The 20240-nt window shown below is 37.9% G+C and overlaps 1 protein-coding gene across 2 annotated transcripts in view; it reads left to right on the top strand.

The window, feature by feature from the left end:
* Positions 1-20240, top strand: part of APPL1 (adaptor protein, phosphotyrosine interacting with PH domain and leucine zipper 1) — a 1282591-nt gene that overhangs the window by 490022 nt on the left and 772329 nt on the right. For both annotated transcript variants that reach the window (XM_044078766.1, XM_044078765.1), the window contains exon 5: positions 7099-7186. In XM_044078766.1, the coding sequence (XP_043934701.1) occupies positions 7099-7186 (88 nt within the window). The remainder of the gene's footprint in view (positions 1-7098; positions 7187-20240) is intronic.

The raw sequence follows: 20240 nt of genomic DNA, 5'->3' as shown, positions 1-20240 counted from the left end.
TAAAACTTCTGCTCTCTGTTTACAGAGTTCTGCCTCTCAGGTAGCCGGCCATTCCATTAAATGCAGCTCTGATGCTGCTGATACCTTCTCTAGGGAAGCTGCCTCTAGTTCTGTCATGAGGAGGTATTCCCAATCGCACCTGCAGGCTTTACCTTGGGACATTAAGACCAAACTTTTAGATTATCCCTTAGATGAGCAGAATCTTTTTGGCACTGCTGCTGCAGAATTGTTTAAAACTCTGCAGGATGAAGTCAAGGTTATGGAGGACCTCAAGCAAATTTTTATTTCTCCTGTCCCTAAGTTCCAGAAAAACAACCCTTTCATGTCTTCTTTTGTTCTGAAGGCAGCCTAGACAACCTGCTAGAGGTAAAAGGTTTTCTAAGCGACTTTCCCAGATAAACCCACTAAGAATTGTAGAGGCCAGAAACATTCTTTTCTTGGTAGATCTGCCTAATTCTGACATTTAACCTCCCCTTCTCCTCAGCCAAATTCCTCTCTACCTCAGGCTAACCCTTTCCCTCCCAGTTTGACAACAGATAAAAGCAGGTGTCTGGGTACTCTCCATCATTCAACATGGTTATTTTGTCGCTTGGAAGTCCATTCCTCCTTTTTTCTGTCTCCCTCAACATCTTTTTTTGCCAGTTCCTCATTTTCCTGGTTCTGTAGGATCTGGCAGAACAGGGAACCATACAACCTGTCCCTTGTCTCAACAAGGAACAGGTGTTGATTCCAGAATGTGTCTAGTTCCCAGGAAGTAAGATTCATGTAGGCCTTTTCTAGACCTGTCCTATCTCACCAACTTTTTCAAGGTTCTTTCCTTCAGGATGTTGTCTCTTCAGACACTTTTCACTCTTTTACTTCCTCTGGCTTTTTTAGTCTTCCTGGATTTGAAGAACAGTTATCTTCATATTTCTGTTCACTCTCTGTTCAGAAATTTTTTATGTTTCTCTGTTTCTTCCTCTCCTGTCATTATCAGTTCTTTGCTTTACCTTTTGGTCTTTTCACACCTCCAAGGGTATTTGTCAAAGTCTGGCCCTGTAGTAGCTTTCTGTAGACTTCAGGAAATCCATATATTCCCTTATCTGGATGATCTTTTGATTCAAGTCCCTTCTCAGCAGCTTCTGCTTCAGAATCTATACTTCACTATGCTTCTTCTGTGGGATTTACTCTCAGTCTCAGAGAGTCCGTGTTGACTCTTTCCCTGGACTAAGTGTTTCTGGGTTGCAAGATTCAGACCATCCCAATATTGGCTTCTTTTCTGCCTCCCAAAATCCTCTCTTTGACTGCTTATTTCCAATCTGTTCTTCCTCTTCCAGGTCTTCCCACAAGAGAATTTCTCCAAGCCCTGGAATTCATGGTATCCACTATTCCTGCGGTTCCCTTTGCCACACTCCACATGAGGAAATTTCAGTGGTATCTCAAGGCTGTTTGGCTCCAGCACTGCCATTATCTGGAGTTTCCAGTCCCTACTTTACTCTGTCTCAAACTCGAACTACACTGGTGGATTCAACAAAGCCTCCTAAATCCAGGTCTGTTTTTTCAAGATCATCTTCCTATTCAAGAGCTGTACATGGATGCTTCTGGTCGAGGTTGGGCAGCTTCCTCCAACAACCTGAAAGTTCATAGTCTTTAGTCCCATCAACAGATGTCAGACCACATCAGTATCAAAGTGATGAGGGTTCTAATCCTAGCTTTTCAGGCCTTTCACTCCCTTTGCATTCCAGGTCCTTTAAAGGTTTTTACAGACCATACCACAGTCATGTGCTACATCAACAAGCATGGGGGCACAAAGTCCTACTCTCTTTGCAGGCTGGTTCTGCAGGGTTGGGATTTTGTTACCCACCATCACTTGGTTCTTCATGCAGTTTACATCCCTTCAGAGCACAGACTACTGGCAGACTGTCTGAGCAGGTCCAGGACACATCCTCACAAATGGTTGCTTCACAGAGAGGTGTTCCTGGACATTGCCCATTAGTATGGTATTCCTGAAGTAGATCCTTTGCCTCCCCTCTGAACAGGCAACTTCCTTGGTTCTGTTCCAGAGTTCCAAGTCAGCTTCTTTGGTAAATGGATTCCTTGCCTTTTTCATCAAAGGGGATGTTCCTATATGCCTATACTCCCCTTCCTCTACTTCCCAGGGTCTTGTCAAGAGCATGCGAGACCTATCAGAAATGTTGCTGGTGATTCCCTTTTCGCCCAGACAGCACTGGTTCCTCCTCCTAGTTCACTTGGCCAGGGGCAGTCTTCACAGGTTACCTCACAGGATGGATCTTCTCATGCATGTCATGGAGTCTTCATTCACTCTCACTTGTCCCCCTTTCAGCTGTCACTTTGGGTGACAGGGTTTTGATTCCTTTCAATCTCAGACTTTCTGAGGACATGCTACAGGTTTTGCAGAAGGACAGAAGACCCACTACTAGAAAATCCTATGTAGCTAAATGGAAGAGATTTTCTGTTTGGTGTCTCAGGGCTGACCAGGATCCATTTTATGTGAGGGTCCCTATAGTCCTTTCTTATGTGTGAATTGTTCAATCCTGGTTTAGTATATTCTCCTGTTAAGGCTCATTTGTCAGCCATTTCTGCAGGTCAACCTTTAAGTCTACCTTTGGCTTTTACTGTTGAAATCAAACAATTTCTAAAAGTCATCTTTCAGATCAAGCCCCCAAGAAAGTGTATTCCTTCTTCTTGGGACCTTAATTTTGTTCTTGAAAAAATGACTCAGTCCCCTTTTGTGCCTGCCTTTTTTTCGGGTCTATGTCAATTATTCGAACTCTTAAAATGTCGAACGTTATATGGTCGAGACCATATGTTCGACATTTCAAGTGTTCAAAGGTTGACTTTTAACGGCGCTGTACGGTGCAGAATGGGAGAATTTCCCTTTTCTGCACTGAAGTGCTATCTCAGAGTTGGTATATTTAAGTAGGGGGTGTGTGGGGGGCACAGGGGGGCTTGTCCCCCTGCTAGCACTGTTAGTGTATGTTTTTATTTTTATTTTTTATTTGATATTCGAACTTCCAAAGATCGACCATATGGTATTCGACATTTTGGAAGTTCGAATATTTGACATAGACCCTTTTTTTCTTCCTTCCCTCCAGCATTGTACTTGGATGACTGTATTGTTGGTGAGACATACTTCTGTCAAGAACGTTTTTGAACTCCCAGCCCTCTTAGCGGTTTCTCATTTTTTTGTTTTTTCACAAGGATAGGGTGTCTCTTAATACTAATCCTTCTTTTATACCAAAGTTGGATAATGATATGTCATTGAGTCAGTCTATTCATCTTCCCACTCTTTTTACTTCTCCACAGTCTGCTATTGAGAAGATACTACACACCTTGGATTTACGTCAGCAGCTCAGGTTTTGAAATAAAACAAAATGCATTTGAAAATCTGAGCAGCTTTCCGTTTCCTTTCTTGTCAGGAAATTGGGTTTGGCAGTGTACAAGCAAGCCATCTTCTCCTGGATTTCTAAGGCAATCCCTTTTTGTTCTTCTTTTCATGGCAAGCAGCTTTCCTGTTCTGGTCATGCTCATTCTAGCTCATTCTACCAGGGCAGTTGGCTCTTTTGATGCTTTTTACTAGGGTGTGGATACTAGATCCATCTTGAAACCTGCTACTTGATCTTATGTCCATACTTTTAACAAACGTTATAAGGGGCATGGCAGGATTTGCTAGGGCTATTCATGGGTTTGGCATGGCAGGATTTGCTAGGGCTATTCATGGGTTTGTGGAGGGCTCTTCTCTGCCTTACACCTCCCGTACTTTCCATTAGCGCTTGTACTCTCCCAAATATGAATACTGTACCAGTGATAAGGAATGTCATAGAACAGTTATGTGAGATCTTACCATAACAGTAGATGTCCTACTTCCCACTGTTGTAGTATTCGGTCCCTCCCTCTTGTCCTCTCATTTTTCTGTTGCTCTACTGCTGGACGAAGAGTTTCCTTTTACATCTTATCTTCCTCTGTTTCCCTTCCTGGATGGGCATGTCATTGTTTCTTTTGGGTTGTTCTGGTTCTCCTGGGGCACTTCATTTGTGAGATTCAGGTATCTGCACGTCACATGTGTACTTTACACTTTGTGAGTTGGACATACTGTGTCAGGATAGATGTAAAGGCCTTGGTATACTGGCTGGACACTATCCTTGACAGTATATCCCAGGTACAAAGAATACTGCAACACTGAGAAGTAGGACATCTGCTGTTATGCTAAGATGTAACATAACTGTACTGTCATTGTAGAGTTTTTATGTATATTCTTGCCACCTCTTTTGTTAGGGCCATCCCATCATTGTCTTTTTTCATGCCCATTTTTACCTGGAAATTTCCCATTAATGTCCCTGATCTTCTTGAAAAGAGAATTTGCTTTACACTTTAGCTTTTTCCATTTCTTTAAACTGCTCATTTAAGTATGCCCCTTATCTATCTATGCTTTGTGACTGGATAAGTCCTACGAGGCTAGTGGCCTTTTTCAGGGTAGACCTGAGATGGTATTTCTACTACTAGGAAAAGTCTGGCCAGTGTAATGCTATACTGCACTGTCCACAGTTCAATCAGATGGAATGGGAACAGAACCTACAGCCTTCTGGTCTTCCAGCATGAACAATGAGTATGCCACCTGTTGTTCCACTATTCTCTGAGACTCTGTATGCATTTTAATATATTTTTTCTGCCTCCCTTGTCTTTGCTCTCTTTTTCCTTAGCCACTTCTGTAGCTCCCACAGATAGTCTTTTTGATATTCTTTTGATTTGGAATATTTTGTGTTGTCATCTCCTGGGCAGTATCATGAACTTCTGTCCAACACTTCTAATCCCTTAAGTCTGTTCATTGCTTCCACCATGCATTCATTTGGAACGTTGTTTAGCTCATATCTATCTGGCCTGTAAACATTTTTTTTAGCTGTGCTTGCTACAGTTGCATGTTTACATTCCTTTTCATGTAAGTATATTGTAAGTATATACTGTAATTATATTGTAAGGATATTGGCCACAGCTAGAAAACCTGCTTTATCCCTTATGTTTTTATTCTGTGTTTACTGCATATTTTAGTATATTTAATGCATGTATTTTGCAAGACACTTGTATCTCATATATATATATATATATATATATATATATATATATATATATATATATATATAACTCTGTTGGTCGATGAGAATGTATATCTTTTAAGTGGTCTATATCTTATATTTGCCTTTTTTGGCTGAAAAAAAAGTTCCTCAGACTAGCTAACCTACTTGGTTAGGAGAATCAAAGGAGCCAAAAGCAAGCAGGATGAACTTAAAAACGGTTTATTAGGTTAGCGCTTTCGGAAATAACCAGTGTTTTTCCTTCTTCTTAATTGATTAGTTAATTGACATTTTATGCTGGCTTTATAAGCATTTGGCTTTTGTCAAGTTAACCTACTTGGTTAACAAATGTAAAAAAAAAAAAATAATAATAAATAAATAAATAAATAAATAAACAATTCTAGTTAAAAAAAATGTTTTGGACGGTCTGTCCATTCCTAGTGTAATAACATCATCAGAGTAGTTTTGAAGTCCTGGGAAAGCTGCATTTGTTTTACTTGTAACAATATGTATATGTCTGTGCTGCATTTGTTTTCAGTGCATCAGCCCAACTTTCCCTTGCCTCTTCTTTTCTGTTACCCTCTCTTTTATATGGTGGCCCCCTCCTCACCAACACTCAGTCCTCTCTCAAGTCCAAACTAGACTCATGCTATATTAGAATTGCTAAGGCTGTAACTAATGCCTCCTACTCATCCCACCACTGCTCATCATTACACAGCCTAAATGGCTTGAACTCCCCAACTACCTCACCTTTATCCAACTAATTACAGCTCACAAACTCATTGATAATCTATCCAAGTGCCCTGCTCTGTCTTCTATACTTATTTTATACCATCCTAACAGACCACTGTGATCCAACAACGAAGCTTGTAAATGTAGAAAAACCCAAACTTTCAGGTGGCCAGATGCTTTACTCCTTTACCATCGCACAACTTTGGAACTCCCTCTCCCCAACACTTAGATCCACCTGCTCAGTAACCCTCTTCAAGACATCTCTGAAACACCACCTCTCCTCATCTTGGCTGTGCACATGTGTTAACACCACTTCTTATATAACCAAACTTCAACCATCAGGGTTGGGGAGTTCTAAAGACATGCTTCTGGAGCATTTCTCCTCGGGCCTCCGCTGAAAACAGGATCTGTGGAACCTAGTCGGACATTCCCGGTCAGCAAATGTTAAAAAAAAATGTTTAAAAAAAAAATAAAAATCACAACTATTCTTACCCCCACTCTCCTACTCTGGCATCCTCCTTTCACATCCACCTGTCTTTTTACTTACTCCGCCTCTCCATCCTGTCCACTTCCCTCTTCTACTAACCCTCATTGTCCTACCATTGATCCCTCCTGTCTACTGCCTTCTCTTTCTAACCCTTATAGACCTACCATTGAACCAGGTGAGACATTCAGGTTCTCTCGCAGCCTACCTTAATATCATGCCACCACTTATATCTGCAACAATATTCGCCACCTTTGCTGATTCCTGTAACAGGACTCGTATAGCCTGTCGTTCAGCTATTATACCTCCTATAAATGTGAAAATTTTAAGTACCTAGTCTCTAATTCATTTCTGTATCTGCTTTGCACCCACTACATGAAGTGTCCTATATAAATTCTGCTATCTGAAAACTACTCATATGGAATGTTCTCATGTATGTACTCTGTATTGCTTGTATAATATCTTTAATTTGAGAATGATTACTTATGTACTGTTTTTTTTCAGCAGTTGTATAAGCTGCCAATAATATGTACTAAATGTCTTTATTAATGTGAGTTCTGTATTGTATGTGAAATGTGTTACATATGGAGCTTTTCTTCCCGGGACTCCACTTAAAATGGGCACTTCTGGCCCAGCTGGACCATCCCGGTAAACAAATGCAAATAAATAAATTAATTAAATAAATAAAATACCTGTAACAATATGTATCCATCTGTGCTTCATTTGTTTTACTTGTAACAAAATATGTATACATTTCTTTCATCAGTTTCACTTGTAGCAATATGTATACATTTGTGTCATTTATTTCAACAGCTCAGCTCCTGTCATGCTGTCTTATCAACTCAACTTGCTGATGCCATGATGTTTCCTGTTACTCAGTTTCAAGAACGAGAATTAAAAGGTAATTTATTATTTTTGTCCGTTGTAACTATGTTGCGTGCTATGTGTTAACACAAGAATGTCTTGTGCGTGCACACACACACACACACACACACACACACACACACACACACACACACACACACACACACACACACACACACACACACACACACACACACACACACACACTCACACACACACACACACACACACACACACACACACACACACACACAGGTTTGGATTAAGAATGCAACATACAGAAAAAAGTATTCTTACAGCAGGATAGGGAATGGAAGTTTGCTTACCATTTGCATGTCATCATTTGTTGTTGCAGTTCCAAAAGTCAGACATTCATTCTAAAGGTGTGAAATGTCTGTATCCTGTTACTTGTGATGTGTTGACCTGATGCCCAGACGCTGCACAAAGTTGGAATATGAAATAATTTAAGGCCACTTGTAGTAAGGGATGTATGCAGGATACTGAAGAGAAGACAGAGTGATAATGGTGACTTTGGCTGAGTTATTCTTTCAGAGGGGCGAATGATGTGGGACCATTCTGCTTTGAGAGAGACAGAGAGCAATACTGGGCACTCTCAACACCAGTTCTTATGCAGGAAAATATGTGTATTGGGGTAGATCTTGCGTTCACAAAAAGGTACCCCGGTTTAGTGAAATAAGTAGCTTTAATAATGGACTTTGTAGCTTGTGCCTTTCTCTTGTTGGGGAAGTATGGTTCAGTATCTGACTGTAGGATGATGGCCTTTCACCTCTTATCTTGTGGAGATGCTCTTTGAATAGGAAAATTCCTACCCACTAATGCATTTTTAGGCAGAGAAAATGAATGGTATCCCAGATTAACACCTGAGAAGAATAATGAAGTGAGGATGGCGTTCCCTAATGCAAAAAAAAATCCAAACCAAAGAGTAAAAAGGACACACAGACTAATTAATAAAAACCACAAGGTAACCTAACCAAGCTAGAGTTTTCACTGAGTGATACCTTAAACCTCTTATAATAGAGGCTCATAGGATATATGCAGATGACCCCTTAAGGACATCAAGTATTTCAGCCGTATGACTTCTGAATGTCTATGACTTTTTAATTTTATGTTTTAAGTCTTTGTGGATACATTCAGGCCAATAAAGCCAAACATAAACATTATGTCTCGTACTTGATGGAGTTCTCTCAGAAGAAGGAATTTAATCTCTGCTGCATATAACTGCCCAACTGCGCTCTTCTGGTAGTTAACAGGTTGCAGAACCCAGACTTTTTTTTCTACCTGTGCATTTTTTTACCTATAATTTTGAGAAAGCTTTAAAGACAAGATTTCCAAGATAAGGCAGTCTTTTGCCCAGGACTCAACCACTGAGTACAGTTGTTTTTCTGTGTGGACAAGCCAGACTTGTGCTGGAGTGAGTTCAGTTATTTTTATGTATTTGTTTGTTTGTCTGTCCTTGTTTACCGGAAAGTCTAACAGGGTAATGCCCATTTTCAGTGGAGGCCTGGAGAGAAGAGCTGCATTTGCTTACACTGCATTATACTAAGTTTCAGTTAAAAATGTAACTATTCTATATATTTACATTTGTACACAAACAGTGGTTACATTTATACAGTCTAAGATTTTGCAGAAGTGGAAGTTGCTAAAGAGAAAGCCAATGTGCAGCTTAATGGATTGCACAGTTAGCAGTTACGTATAAAAATTGTTTTGTCATTTCAGTGAGAGGTTGAGTGCATTGTGTTTAGGGAGAATATTTGGAGAGTATCGTATGGTGAACACAGAATTTTAGCCTTGTGATGAGCATGTGCAGGACCAAGACTGGTAAAGATGTTGTTTAAGCAGTAGTTTAAAACTGTTGAGTTTGTCAGAGAGTTTTGTGTGTGGATATGACACGTTTGTGTTTGGATTCTGCCCATAGAAGGTTGATCTTGCTTTAGGTAGTTTAGTTATTCTCTGGATTGTTCACAGGTCACTTAGAACTGGGCTGTTTCCGTCTTTGGTAAAAAAAAAAAAAAGTCTTAATAAGTCCGATCCTTGAGAAGCCATCTTTGGATTTGTGCCTTCTAGAAGATCATCACCCTGTCCTGAATTTTTAATGTATTGGAAAGGTTATTGAAAAGCTGTAGTCAGACATGACATCGCATGATGTGTTGCATCTTTGTCATTCTGGCTATAGGTCTAGGCATATCTTGGAGTCAGTCCTCATTAAAGTGGTTATGGACCTCCTGTTGGTGAGGGGTTAATGTTTCTGTTCTGTTTTCGTCCTTCTTGATCTGTCTTGACACTGTGGACCACAGGATTCCATCAAACATCTGAGGTTGCTTTGTTATTTATCTGATACTGTCCAAGCGATTTGCTATGTACTGCAAAACCACCCGATCCACCAAGCCCCACACAAAAGGCAGAAACAACAGGATATAGATACAAAATTTATTGTACTTTAGCACCTCGGCCAAACAGACTTCAAGAAATAACATTCACTACAAAACCTTTATATATATAAGGATCTAGGACTTTTGATCGAAAGATCAAAAGCCCGAATCCATTACCACCGAACACAATTTAACGAAAGCGCTTTCATCGAAAAAGTGCTTTCGTTAAAGTATGCTAAAAAGAAAAACACAAAATCTGCTTGAATGCAGGGGGCAAGCTCCCCTGCACCCCCCCACCGATGTGGAGGGCTGCACCCCCCCCCCCACTTTAATATTCTCACTCCAAGGTCGCACTACAGTGGGGAAAAGGGAATTTTCCCTTACTGCACCATAGTACGATCGGAACAACAAGCATACTTGCGCGAAAGTGCTGCTTCGGTGAACAGCACTTTCGCGCAAGTATGCTCACCAAATTGGGATTCGGTGAAAGATGCAGTCTAGCATCTTTACGGATCCCATATTATAATGACCAATAAAACATTAAAACAATTAAGCAATAAAATAATTAGTTACAACAAATATTTCCAATTTCATTCATGATTCAAGCCTCGTGGTGAAAGAGTATTATATTTCAAGATAAAAACAGCTTCTCTGTACAATAATACATTTTTTAACAGTGCAGCATCTCCTGTTTTGATAAACATTTTTTATAAAATTGTTGCTTGTAATAATGTGAAATCACTGTTGTGACTTTTCATAAAATGAGCATCAATAGGACTTTTCATTTTCTGTTTTTTTATGCCCCTAATGTATGTGTTCCTGCAACCTGATTTTAAACTTTGTTTTACTCTGACCAATATAAAACAGGTTGCACGGACACCTGAGAACAATATATAATACCTTCAGTGTCACAAGAAAATATACCAACCAAACTAAATTTGTTATTATTAATTTTTTTTAAACTTAGAAACTACAAACTTACAAATGTTACAATTATTACAAGGTACCGTCCCCACACATCTTGGTGATAACATTAATTTTCTTCAGGTAACACAGAATATGCTCTCACTAACTTATCTTTCAAATTTTGTCCCCTCCTATTTGAAATAACTGGCTTATTACATATTATTTTAACCGAATGCTCATCCCCCATAAGACAATTCCAGTAATAATTCACTGTTTCCATAACTTTTCACTCAAAACATTATAGATAGTTACAAAAACATTTTCTCTTTACTATCTCTATTCTATTGATTCCTTTTATAACTATGTTCATACTGATATTTATATTCCAATGAACTGATTTTACCTAGAGCATTAGAAATAGTATCAATGTCATATCCTCTTCTAAGAAACATAGTTAAAATCTGGCGAACTTCCCTATCTAGATCTGTAAAATTGTTACAGATCTTTAGTAACCTTAATAGTTCACCATAGGGAAGTGGTTTGATTGTATGGGGGAGTGACAGCTGGTACCATACAAATACTAACCTCCATCTGTAAATTTTCGATGTACAAACGTGCGTATGGATCCATCATTGGATCCACTAAATGAAGATCTAAAAATACCATTTCTTTACCAAATTGTAAGCCATCAAAACTTAATCCATAGATATTATGTATATCTTCAACAACATTATGGATCTCATCAATACCATTCTTACATATAAATATCAAATCATCTATATATCTGTAATAAAGTTGAACATATTTCTTAAAAAACTTATGTTTGTACATATAATCTATTTCAAATTTTGCCATAAATAAATTTGCATACATGGGGGCAAATGATGCCCCCATGGCTGTGCCCTGCAGCTGATGATAGATAACATTATTAAAACTAAAAAAAAATATTTAACAAACAAAATTCTAGTAATTCTATGATATAATGAGATACTGGACTATCTTCTAGAAAGTATTGGAGAGCTGCTATACCATCCCTGTGTTTGATATTGGTATATAAACTCTTCATATCCACAGAGATCCAATACATGTTAGAATTCCACTTCACTTTAGATATTTTATTAAGAAAATCAAGAGAGTCCGTAATGTAGGACGGCAGCTTCTTAACATAAGACAAGAGAAAATTATGCAACAATATCCACATGTTATGAAGAAAATAATTAGTAGCAGACACAATTGGTCTACCCGGAGGGTTGCTACTATCTTTATGAATGTTAGGCAAACAATATAATGTAGCCATAGTACATCCCTCCGTATTACATTTTGTATCAATTTCACTATTGGTAAAGTAACCCAGATGAAAATCTTTCTCCAATAAAATGGAAAACTGTGCCATAGATTCATTATAATTCTTAACATCACTAACTTCATAAACTGACTTATTTAAAAGTTGTAAACACATACATATAAGTATTGCATGTAATATAAGACTACAACTTTGTTGCCTTTGTCCGCTGGCTTTATAATGAAATCTTTCCTCTCCGCCTAATTTTTTAAAGCAGCCCATTCATTTTGGGTCAAATTGTACTGAATATTTGATTTATGACTGTGCAGCTTAACAAATATTTGTTCTGTAGCATAATTTAACATCACAGAAAACTGTTTCACAAGCTCATTAGTATAAGGGGGAATGAATCTACTTTTATAACTAACTTTAGTAGTATCAAGTAAAAATATGCATTTAAACAGTCATAACTATCATTAAATTCAGATAAACAAGAATAAAAACTATCATCTTCACCTCTAAACTATTATTTTCAGTATGTTGTGTAGCTTTATGAGAAAAGAAACATTTCAAATATAGCTTTCTAACCAACTGAAAAATCTCTTGTTTCAAAACATGAAGCCTTGGTAGCAAAGTGGGAATAAATTTTAAACCTAAGTCTAACTCCACGTACCGCTGCAAGCCCAACATGTCATAATAGTATCTTGTTTCTTTATATAACAATTTCTCAAAATGGTCAATCAGACCATGCACCTCTGCAGAAAAAGAACTAGTGCTAACATGTCCAACACCCGCAAACAGGTTATTCACCCTTTGGAGCCTGTCCTCAACATATTTATGAAAAAAATTATTTTGCATATTGTCCCCAGTATTCACAGTACCTGAAGCTCCATGTTGTGTCCCTGTATTTCCATTATGTTGAGTATTATGCACAACAAAATTGCCTATGGTTCTTTGTGAGGAAGATAAATTCAAGCAAGATGATGATATCAAAAACGAACTATCTTCACAAAAAAATTTGGGGAATGTTCACTGATGGGTCTGTAGCCATGGAAAAATACTGCAAAACCACCAAATCCACCAAGCTACACACAAAAGGCAGAAACAGGAGACAGATCCAAAATGTATTGCCATGATGATTTGCCATGTACTCCTGGGACATATTCAATGAGGGGTGTAAAGTTTGAATTCCTCGGGTTCCTACTTGCTGGATTATGATGTACTTGGATTATGATGTACTGCAGGTCCCGATTTTGGTTTCCCCATTGCTCATTGTGTAGATATTTCCATTTAAGGAAGTAATTGTAGGTAGAGGTATTTTCTGGCAGTCTTGTGTAGATGGCATTTTGTTATACCTCTTTCTTTTCAGAGTGATCATGCTGGATTTGTCAACTCTGCAGGACTGCTTGGATTCATTTCCTAATTGATAACCTCTAGTTACCAAAATTCAAACCTGCCAAGACTGAAGTAGTGTTGGTGCATTCTGCCATTCATATGTGACATCTTCCTCTGCTATTTCTTTTGATTATTCGAAGCAGGATAATTTGGAATTTGACTTTTGTATCCCTGGCCTGAGAATTGTTTTTGATGTGGAGTTGACACTAAAGGACCAGGTGTCACCCATCTTCAGGACATTTTTTTCTCATCTAAAGAATTTGAACCTGGGAATGGGATTGTGTTCTTGTTTTCCATCTCAACTGCTGTAGTATTGACAGGGAGGTAGGGTGCTAGAATGGACTACCAATTCACTGATTTGTATCTTATCATATCATTAGCTCTGAAACCTGTTTAAAGTATTTGATCCCAAGCATAATGAAGACATTAATGGTTGAGCAAATTGTTGTAACTAAGGAAATGATTTTTTGAGCTGTGATACAGAATATGAACTCTTAGACATAGTAAGGCCTTGCTGAGTTTAATTCTGGTGGCTGCCAAAAAAAGCAGTTAATAGAAAATGGAACTTAAAGTCTAAACCAACCATACTAGAAATAGTGAATATAGTAACAGAGATAAAAGAACTAGAAGTGGGATCTTTAGAAAAGTAGGAGCAAATTACATAGACAAAAATGAGAATTGTAAGAATAATATATGCAGCATGATGTTTTGGAGGAGGAATGAAGTTTAAGGGAAGGCAGGAATTGAGTGAACTTTGTAATGTTTGACTGACAATGACTATACAGAAGATTATAAGTAATGTGTAATGTTTATAACTAAAAATATGTCATAGTTTGTTTGCATTTATGTAACTGTATGATTGCCTATGTCATAAGTGAAAATTCAGTAAAGATGTTTCTTGTTTTTAAGTTTTAGTATGACAGACAGTATCAAAGGCCTTTAATAGATCAAACATAGGACATATTTGAATTTAACACTGTCCCTAGCTTTATTGACTACATCTTTAAATGCAAGTGGAGTTGTATTAGTATTATGGGATGGAAGGACACCATGTTGAGTTAGGGCTAAACGTTGCTCCAGAGTGAGATAGTGTAGAAGATGATTATGGACATAATTTTCCAGTATTTTTGAAAGTTCAGATGGGATTGCTATTTGCCTGAAATGTGTGATATATGTCACATTTCCACCTTTGTGAAGGGGGATAATGTATGATTTTTTTTTCCAAAGCATGGGTACATGTAATTCCTTTATGGATTTGTTTATGAAAATGAATTTGTGGTAGGCTATGCTATCTCTTGCCATTATAAGAAGTTTGCTAGGTAAGTTATCTAGAGAGTTGGAGTATATTTTTAGTTTGCTTTAATGGATGTTTTGTAGTGGCTGTAGGCACAGGTTATAGGGTGAATGTAAAAGTAGTTTGGGATTGTTGTATAGTGTCTGAATGGATAAGATTAAAACCCATTGTAATAGATGCTGTACTAGCTATAAAACGGTTCTTAAACTGTGTAGCTGTATCTAGTGGTGTACTGTTTGGGGATGGATTGGGAATACATTTTTGTCTTGGTTGCAGTATCTCTTTGATAGTTAACCAAAACTTTTTCAGATCCATTTTGCTGATGTTCTGGAAACTATTACAGTAAGTTATTTTTTATCAGCGATTATTCGATTTAGTTATTTATTTTTGCTTTTTCGTGAAGAGTTTGTAGTACTGGAGGTTTTCAAGGGTTTAGTTTCTTTGCCAGTTGTACCATTCTTTGTTTCTGTCCTGCATTAGCTTTCTTGTAGTATTTGTTAGGAAGGGTAAATTCACTTTTTATTCTCTTGTTTGTAGCAGGTGTTATTTTCTTGAGAATGTTGATGAATAACGAGTTACATTTGGTTACAGCATCATCTAAGGGGATGGATTTTTAGTACATTCCATCTGATTGATGAGAATATGGCATTAAATATATGCGGGTTAAAGTGTGTTATATTATGGGTAGTTTTAAATGCTTGTTGTTTTGGGGTGTTTTGAGTATAGCGCTTAGTAAAGGTGAGGGCTTGGTTGCTGAGAGATTTTAGTAAAGTCCCTGATGCAGTTCATTTAGTGGGCTCAAGTCCAATCCAGTAAAGAAATTGAGTTTTTACTAAAGTAAGTTGGGTTTTCTATAAGTTGTTTAAAGCCAAATAAATGTATACTGGTTTTTGGGGCAGTTAATGTGAGATCAAGCCAATTGATAACTTCTCCAAGTGTTATTGTTTCATGAGGTATGATACTTGAAGGTCTAGTGTAAGATTTTTTTGGTGTGTTAGTGTTCTCACCTGGGGGAATATAAACCTGAGGGAATATACAAGGTAATAATACATGTTTGCATTTGCTTAGTCTTAGGAAAGAAATTAGTTCTGCTTTATTGAATTGTGGTATGGGAGTGTTATATGGGGATAAATTTAGAGGTCTGGGTACAATAATGCAATACTACCACCCTTTCTTTTGTAAGGGCCATTTTGTATTATACAGATGGCAGTACCTCAGTATCACTGATGTTTGGTTTTAGCTAAGTTTCAGTTACGGCTAGGATCTTGTGTTCATGAAAGGCAATCCAAGCTTGGAGTTCTGTGATTTTACTTCTTATTCTTCTAGCATCGATAGTAATTAAAGTTAGCTGACTAGTATGGGATGGGCGTAGTTGTAATTTGATTGGTATGATTTATTGTATTATTTTGTCTGAGTGTTGGCTATTTGGACCAGGATTAGGCTGGACATCATCATCAACTAGGACTGAGTTGAAATAAAGTAGCAATTCTAGATATTTGTGGGAAGAAGTTCTATTGAAGGGTATTATTTTGGCTATTTTGAGGGTGGGGTGAGCAGTTTAATCTTGCAGTAAAGATATGGAATAATATAGAAGAGGCTAGCTACTATAGTAGGAGTATTTGGAGGAATTGTTGGATTGATTTGTAAAAACTTAGTTGATGAGATCATATTTGTAATTTTGAGACTTTAACTAGTAAAGTAGGTGAGACATAGAAGGATATACAAGATAAGGCTGGGTAGAATCATGTTGTGCAGGTAAAGTCTTACCCATGCTAGGTTTGGATAGAGAAGAAAGGTGGTAGAATATAGTTTTGGTAATATTAGAATGTTAGATATGCATGATTTTGGATAATATAGTTAATGATTTGTACAGTGAAATTATATATTAGAAAAGTAGAAGAGGGGGGTTTATGTGATAAGTTAGTGTGGGTAATAAAGGGAGGAGATTGGTTTACTATTTATGGTGGAGCTTAGGTTAGGTAATGGTGTTTTGGCTAGTATAAAAGTAGATGGGGTGGGTGGGAACTGGGAGTAGGGTAGGGGAGATGGAGTGGGTGGGAACTGAGAATAGGGTAGGAGAGCAAAGTGTAATTTGAGCATAGTGAGGATGGAATGGAGCAGGGTCTATACTTGGCAGCTGGTTTGTTTGCTTAAAAAATTATCAGTGGGATAGTAGTCCTGTCAAGGTAAAAATATTGGTATAAGCTAATTTTTAATTTATTACAGTTTATTAGAAATACTTTAATCTGGTATAGAGCATAAATTCACTTTTATTTTTGTGCAGAAATGCTGAAAAATTAACAGAACAACTTGCTTTAAGTAAAATAAGAGTGTATGAATTAACTTGCGGCTTATTTAAGTGTGAATAATTACTTACGGGTAGAACTATGAATTATGTCTTGAGACAAGAACTGATAAATTATAAATTGCTGTAGAGTAGGAAGTATATTTATTGGGATGTTATAATTTGTTTACTTTTAGCACAAAGGTATGATACTTTTATTCTGCTTACAGATATCTCTTGATCAGTAGTTTTTCCTCAATAATGGAGGACATAGAAAAGGGATATGGGAGCAAGAGTCCACCAGTAGTGTGCACTTTTACAGAGATATTAATCAGTAATAGTATGATGCAGAATTGCTTGGTTAATATGTAACTGCCAATTAAATCATACTTAAGGATATGTGTTCCACTTGGAGCTTTTCCTTGTTTAGAGGCACTTTTTAAAAAAAAAATAAGTTATCCTCTGGGAAGTGGGCAGATGAGAGACGGTAATGTTCTTAAGAAACTGGGGATGTCTGCTGCAGAAGATATGACAAATATAGGGATTTACTTTCTAGAAATTATGAGTTATACCTATAATGTGAGTAAAGTAAAGAGAGGAAATGGTGAAAAGATAACGGGGCATAAAATCTAACATGAGAACTCGTATAACTATATTTCTTAAAGTAAAACACTGTAAATATTCATATTTTTCAACAAATGAGAACAGTATAGACATTCACATTCACTTGGCTGGTCAGTGTAGTAAATAGCATCTACAGAAGCATTTACATACTACTTTTAATTATTTCTCATAGAATCCATCCCATTAGACAAAACATATGCCCGACTAGAGATAATCTCAACCTATGCTATCAAATAATTACTAATAAAAGCAAAGCAAAGTTTAACAGAAACTATTGCTAGCGTAATTTCAACATATGCTCCAGATAGCTTCAGTTAAAATACTATAAATATTGTAGAGAGTACTGCTGGCAAACCTTTAGTCTCTGCTGTAGATAACAGGATGTAAACACATTTGTATTGCTTTAAATGACTTCTGGGAGATATACCGTGTAGCCACATGGGCTAAATGCTGATTTCAGCCATTGCAAGGGTATATTTATTAAATGTTGGTAATTATTTTGCAAATAAACATTAAGAATACTAACATGACTTAATATTACTTAAGACCACACAGATTACATATATTGTGTAGCCAGATATGGTAACTGTCGGGTGCAACCATTTAAAATGCATTTAACACTGCTGTTTTAGTACGAAACACTGTTTTTCTTAAATTTATTCAAACTTGTTTCTTAACTAGACGTGCAGTACTTAAGTAGATAGTAGTGCAGTTTAGTCATCTTAAAAGATGAAACTTTGGTTTAAAGTTAAAGTAAATTTTATTGCCATTTAGAACTACACATGTGTAGCCTAAACGAAATTTCAAGCATCAGCTCAATTGTTGAGATTACAAAGGAAAGTGAAACAACACATACAAGTAGAGGAATAAACATAACTGACAAATACAGTACTACTACTAGTGTATGCAAGAAAGAGCAGAGACAATTACCAACACTTGTATATGAAATGAATACCTTCCCCTGAGTTAAATTAACTACCTAATTTAAAGTAATACAAAACACACTACAGATTGAAATGCCTAAGTTATTTGTCTAATATTGCATTATAATAAGTAAAATAATACTATGGATATAATAAATAAATATTGCACTTACTTGGAATATATAAGTATACATTGCACAAATAAATAAAAAATTACTTGTGTGTCCAGACCATTGAGACTAATGCCTGAATTCAGAAGTCTAATCACTGTTTGGGATATACTTTTCTGAGGTGCAGGCCAAAACCAGTGGCCTATGGCGGACCAGGTTTGCAGATGACTGCAAGCTGGGTGCTGTCATCAATTCCCCCTGGTGATGTGGAAATCTTTTAAGAGGGTCTCACCCAAACAAATGACTGGTGCCAGAAACACGGTTTCAAACCGAACTGCAAAAAATGCATCATCACCCCCTTTGGGTAGAATGACATCCCCATAAATTATCACATTGATAATAAGGTCCTAAGTACGCAGTCAGTCATGAGGGACTTTGGCACCTAGGTTGATAGCAGACTGACTTCTGACCACCATATTTCCTCTGTTGTACAGAAAGCTTTCTACATGGCCCACCTCATTAGTAAGGGTATTTCATCCAGGGACAAGGTGGTCATAACATCCCTGTATTCTTTCTTCCCTTATAAGACCCATTATTGAGTACAATGCCCCTTTCGGCATATACCTCACAAAGCACATGCAGAAGCTGGAGAGACCACAGAGGTTCCTCACCAGGAGAATCCAGGACCTCTGACATCTACCCTACACAGATAGGTTAAAGCTCCTGTCCCTCTAGTCAGTCTCCTGCAGACTCTTCAGAGGTGACCTCTGTCTGGCATACAAAGCAATCTCAGACCCCTACTTGATGGGACTACTGCATATCCGCAAGTCAAACTCCACTCGAGTAACTCGCATGCGTGACCTCAACCTGGTATGTGACATCAACAGAACTTGCTGGAGAGACAGATGTGTCTCACAGAGGATGTCCCGCCTTTGGAACAAGCTTCCTATTCATGTTAAACAAAGCCCCCTGTTGGCCCTATTTAAGTGCAATTTGAACAGTTGGATGGGTAACCGGAAATTCACCCTGGGGGTTCCACCTGTGTGTCCCTTTTGGACAGGGGCAATAGGTGCTAACTTTAGTGTCTGCTTGAACCAGACACCCCTGGGAACACGGTCAGAACTTGGCTAGGCTTGTAAGGGCCCTGGGGCTATTACCCTAGTAACCTCCTGTGATCCTATGAATCTTGTAGTCTTGCAGCGGATACTGCAATATCTCCTGCCCGATGCCAGATGCTTAAACAGTCCATGTGCAGGATGCAATGTTATCCTGTATTATTTTGGTGGCTTGTCAGAGACTTCTTGCAGAGAAAAGATGTATCGATGAAGACTGGAACCTGTTACCTTCTCTGCAACCCTCTTCACTCTTTGTAGCTCCTTCCTTTCTGTAACTGTGCAGCTTCCAAACCACACTGTGAAAGCTGCAAGTGAGGATGCTGTCTATTGCACCTCTATAGAAGGAGAGAATATGAGGAGGAAGCTTAGCTTTTTTCAGCCTTCTTAAATAGTGGAGGTGTTGGTGCACTTTCTTGACCAGTTGGCTGGTGTTTCCCAACTACGAGAGATCCTCTGATATGTGTGCATCCAGGAATTTTGTACTCGTAACACTCTCCGCACTCTCACCATTGATCCTGAGCACTGGGTGGTTTGTTATCCTTTTCCTAAAGTCGATGATAATCTCTTTGGTCTTGCTTACATTCAGGTCAAGGTTGTTCCCCTCACCTCAACTGATCAGAGATGCCACTTCCTCTCTGTACACCCTTTCATCCTTCTTTGTGATGAGCCCCATGACTGTGGTGCCATCAGAATATTTGACAATATGGTTGGACTTGTGCTTAGCATAGCAGTCGTGAGTCAGGATGGTGAATAACTGTGGTCTGAGAA

Source organism: Protopterus annectens, chromosome 7.part1 (genome assembly GCF_019279795.1).
Source record: "Protopterus annectens isolate FY-2018-M chromosome 7.part1, PAN1.0, whole genome shotgun sequence".
Lineage (NCBI taxonomy): Eukaryota > Metazoa > Chordata > Ceratodontiformes > Protopteridae > Protopterus > Protopterus annectens.
This window is presented reverse-complemented; position numbering and strand designations above follow the sequence as displayed.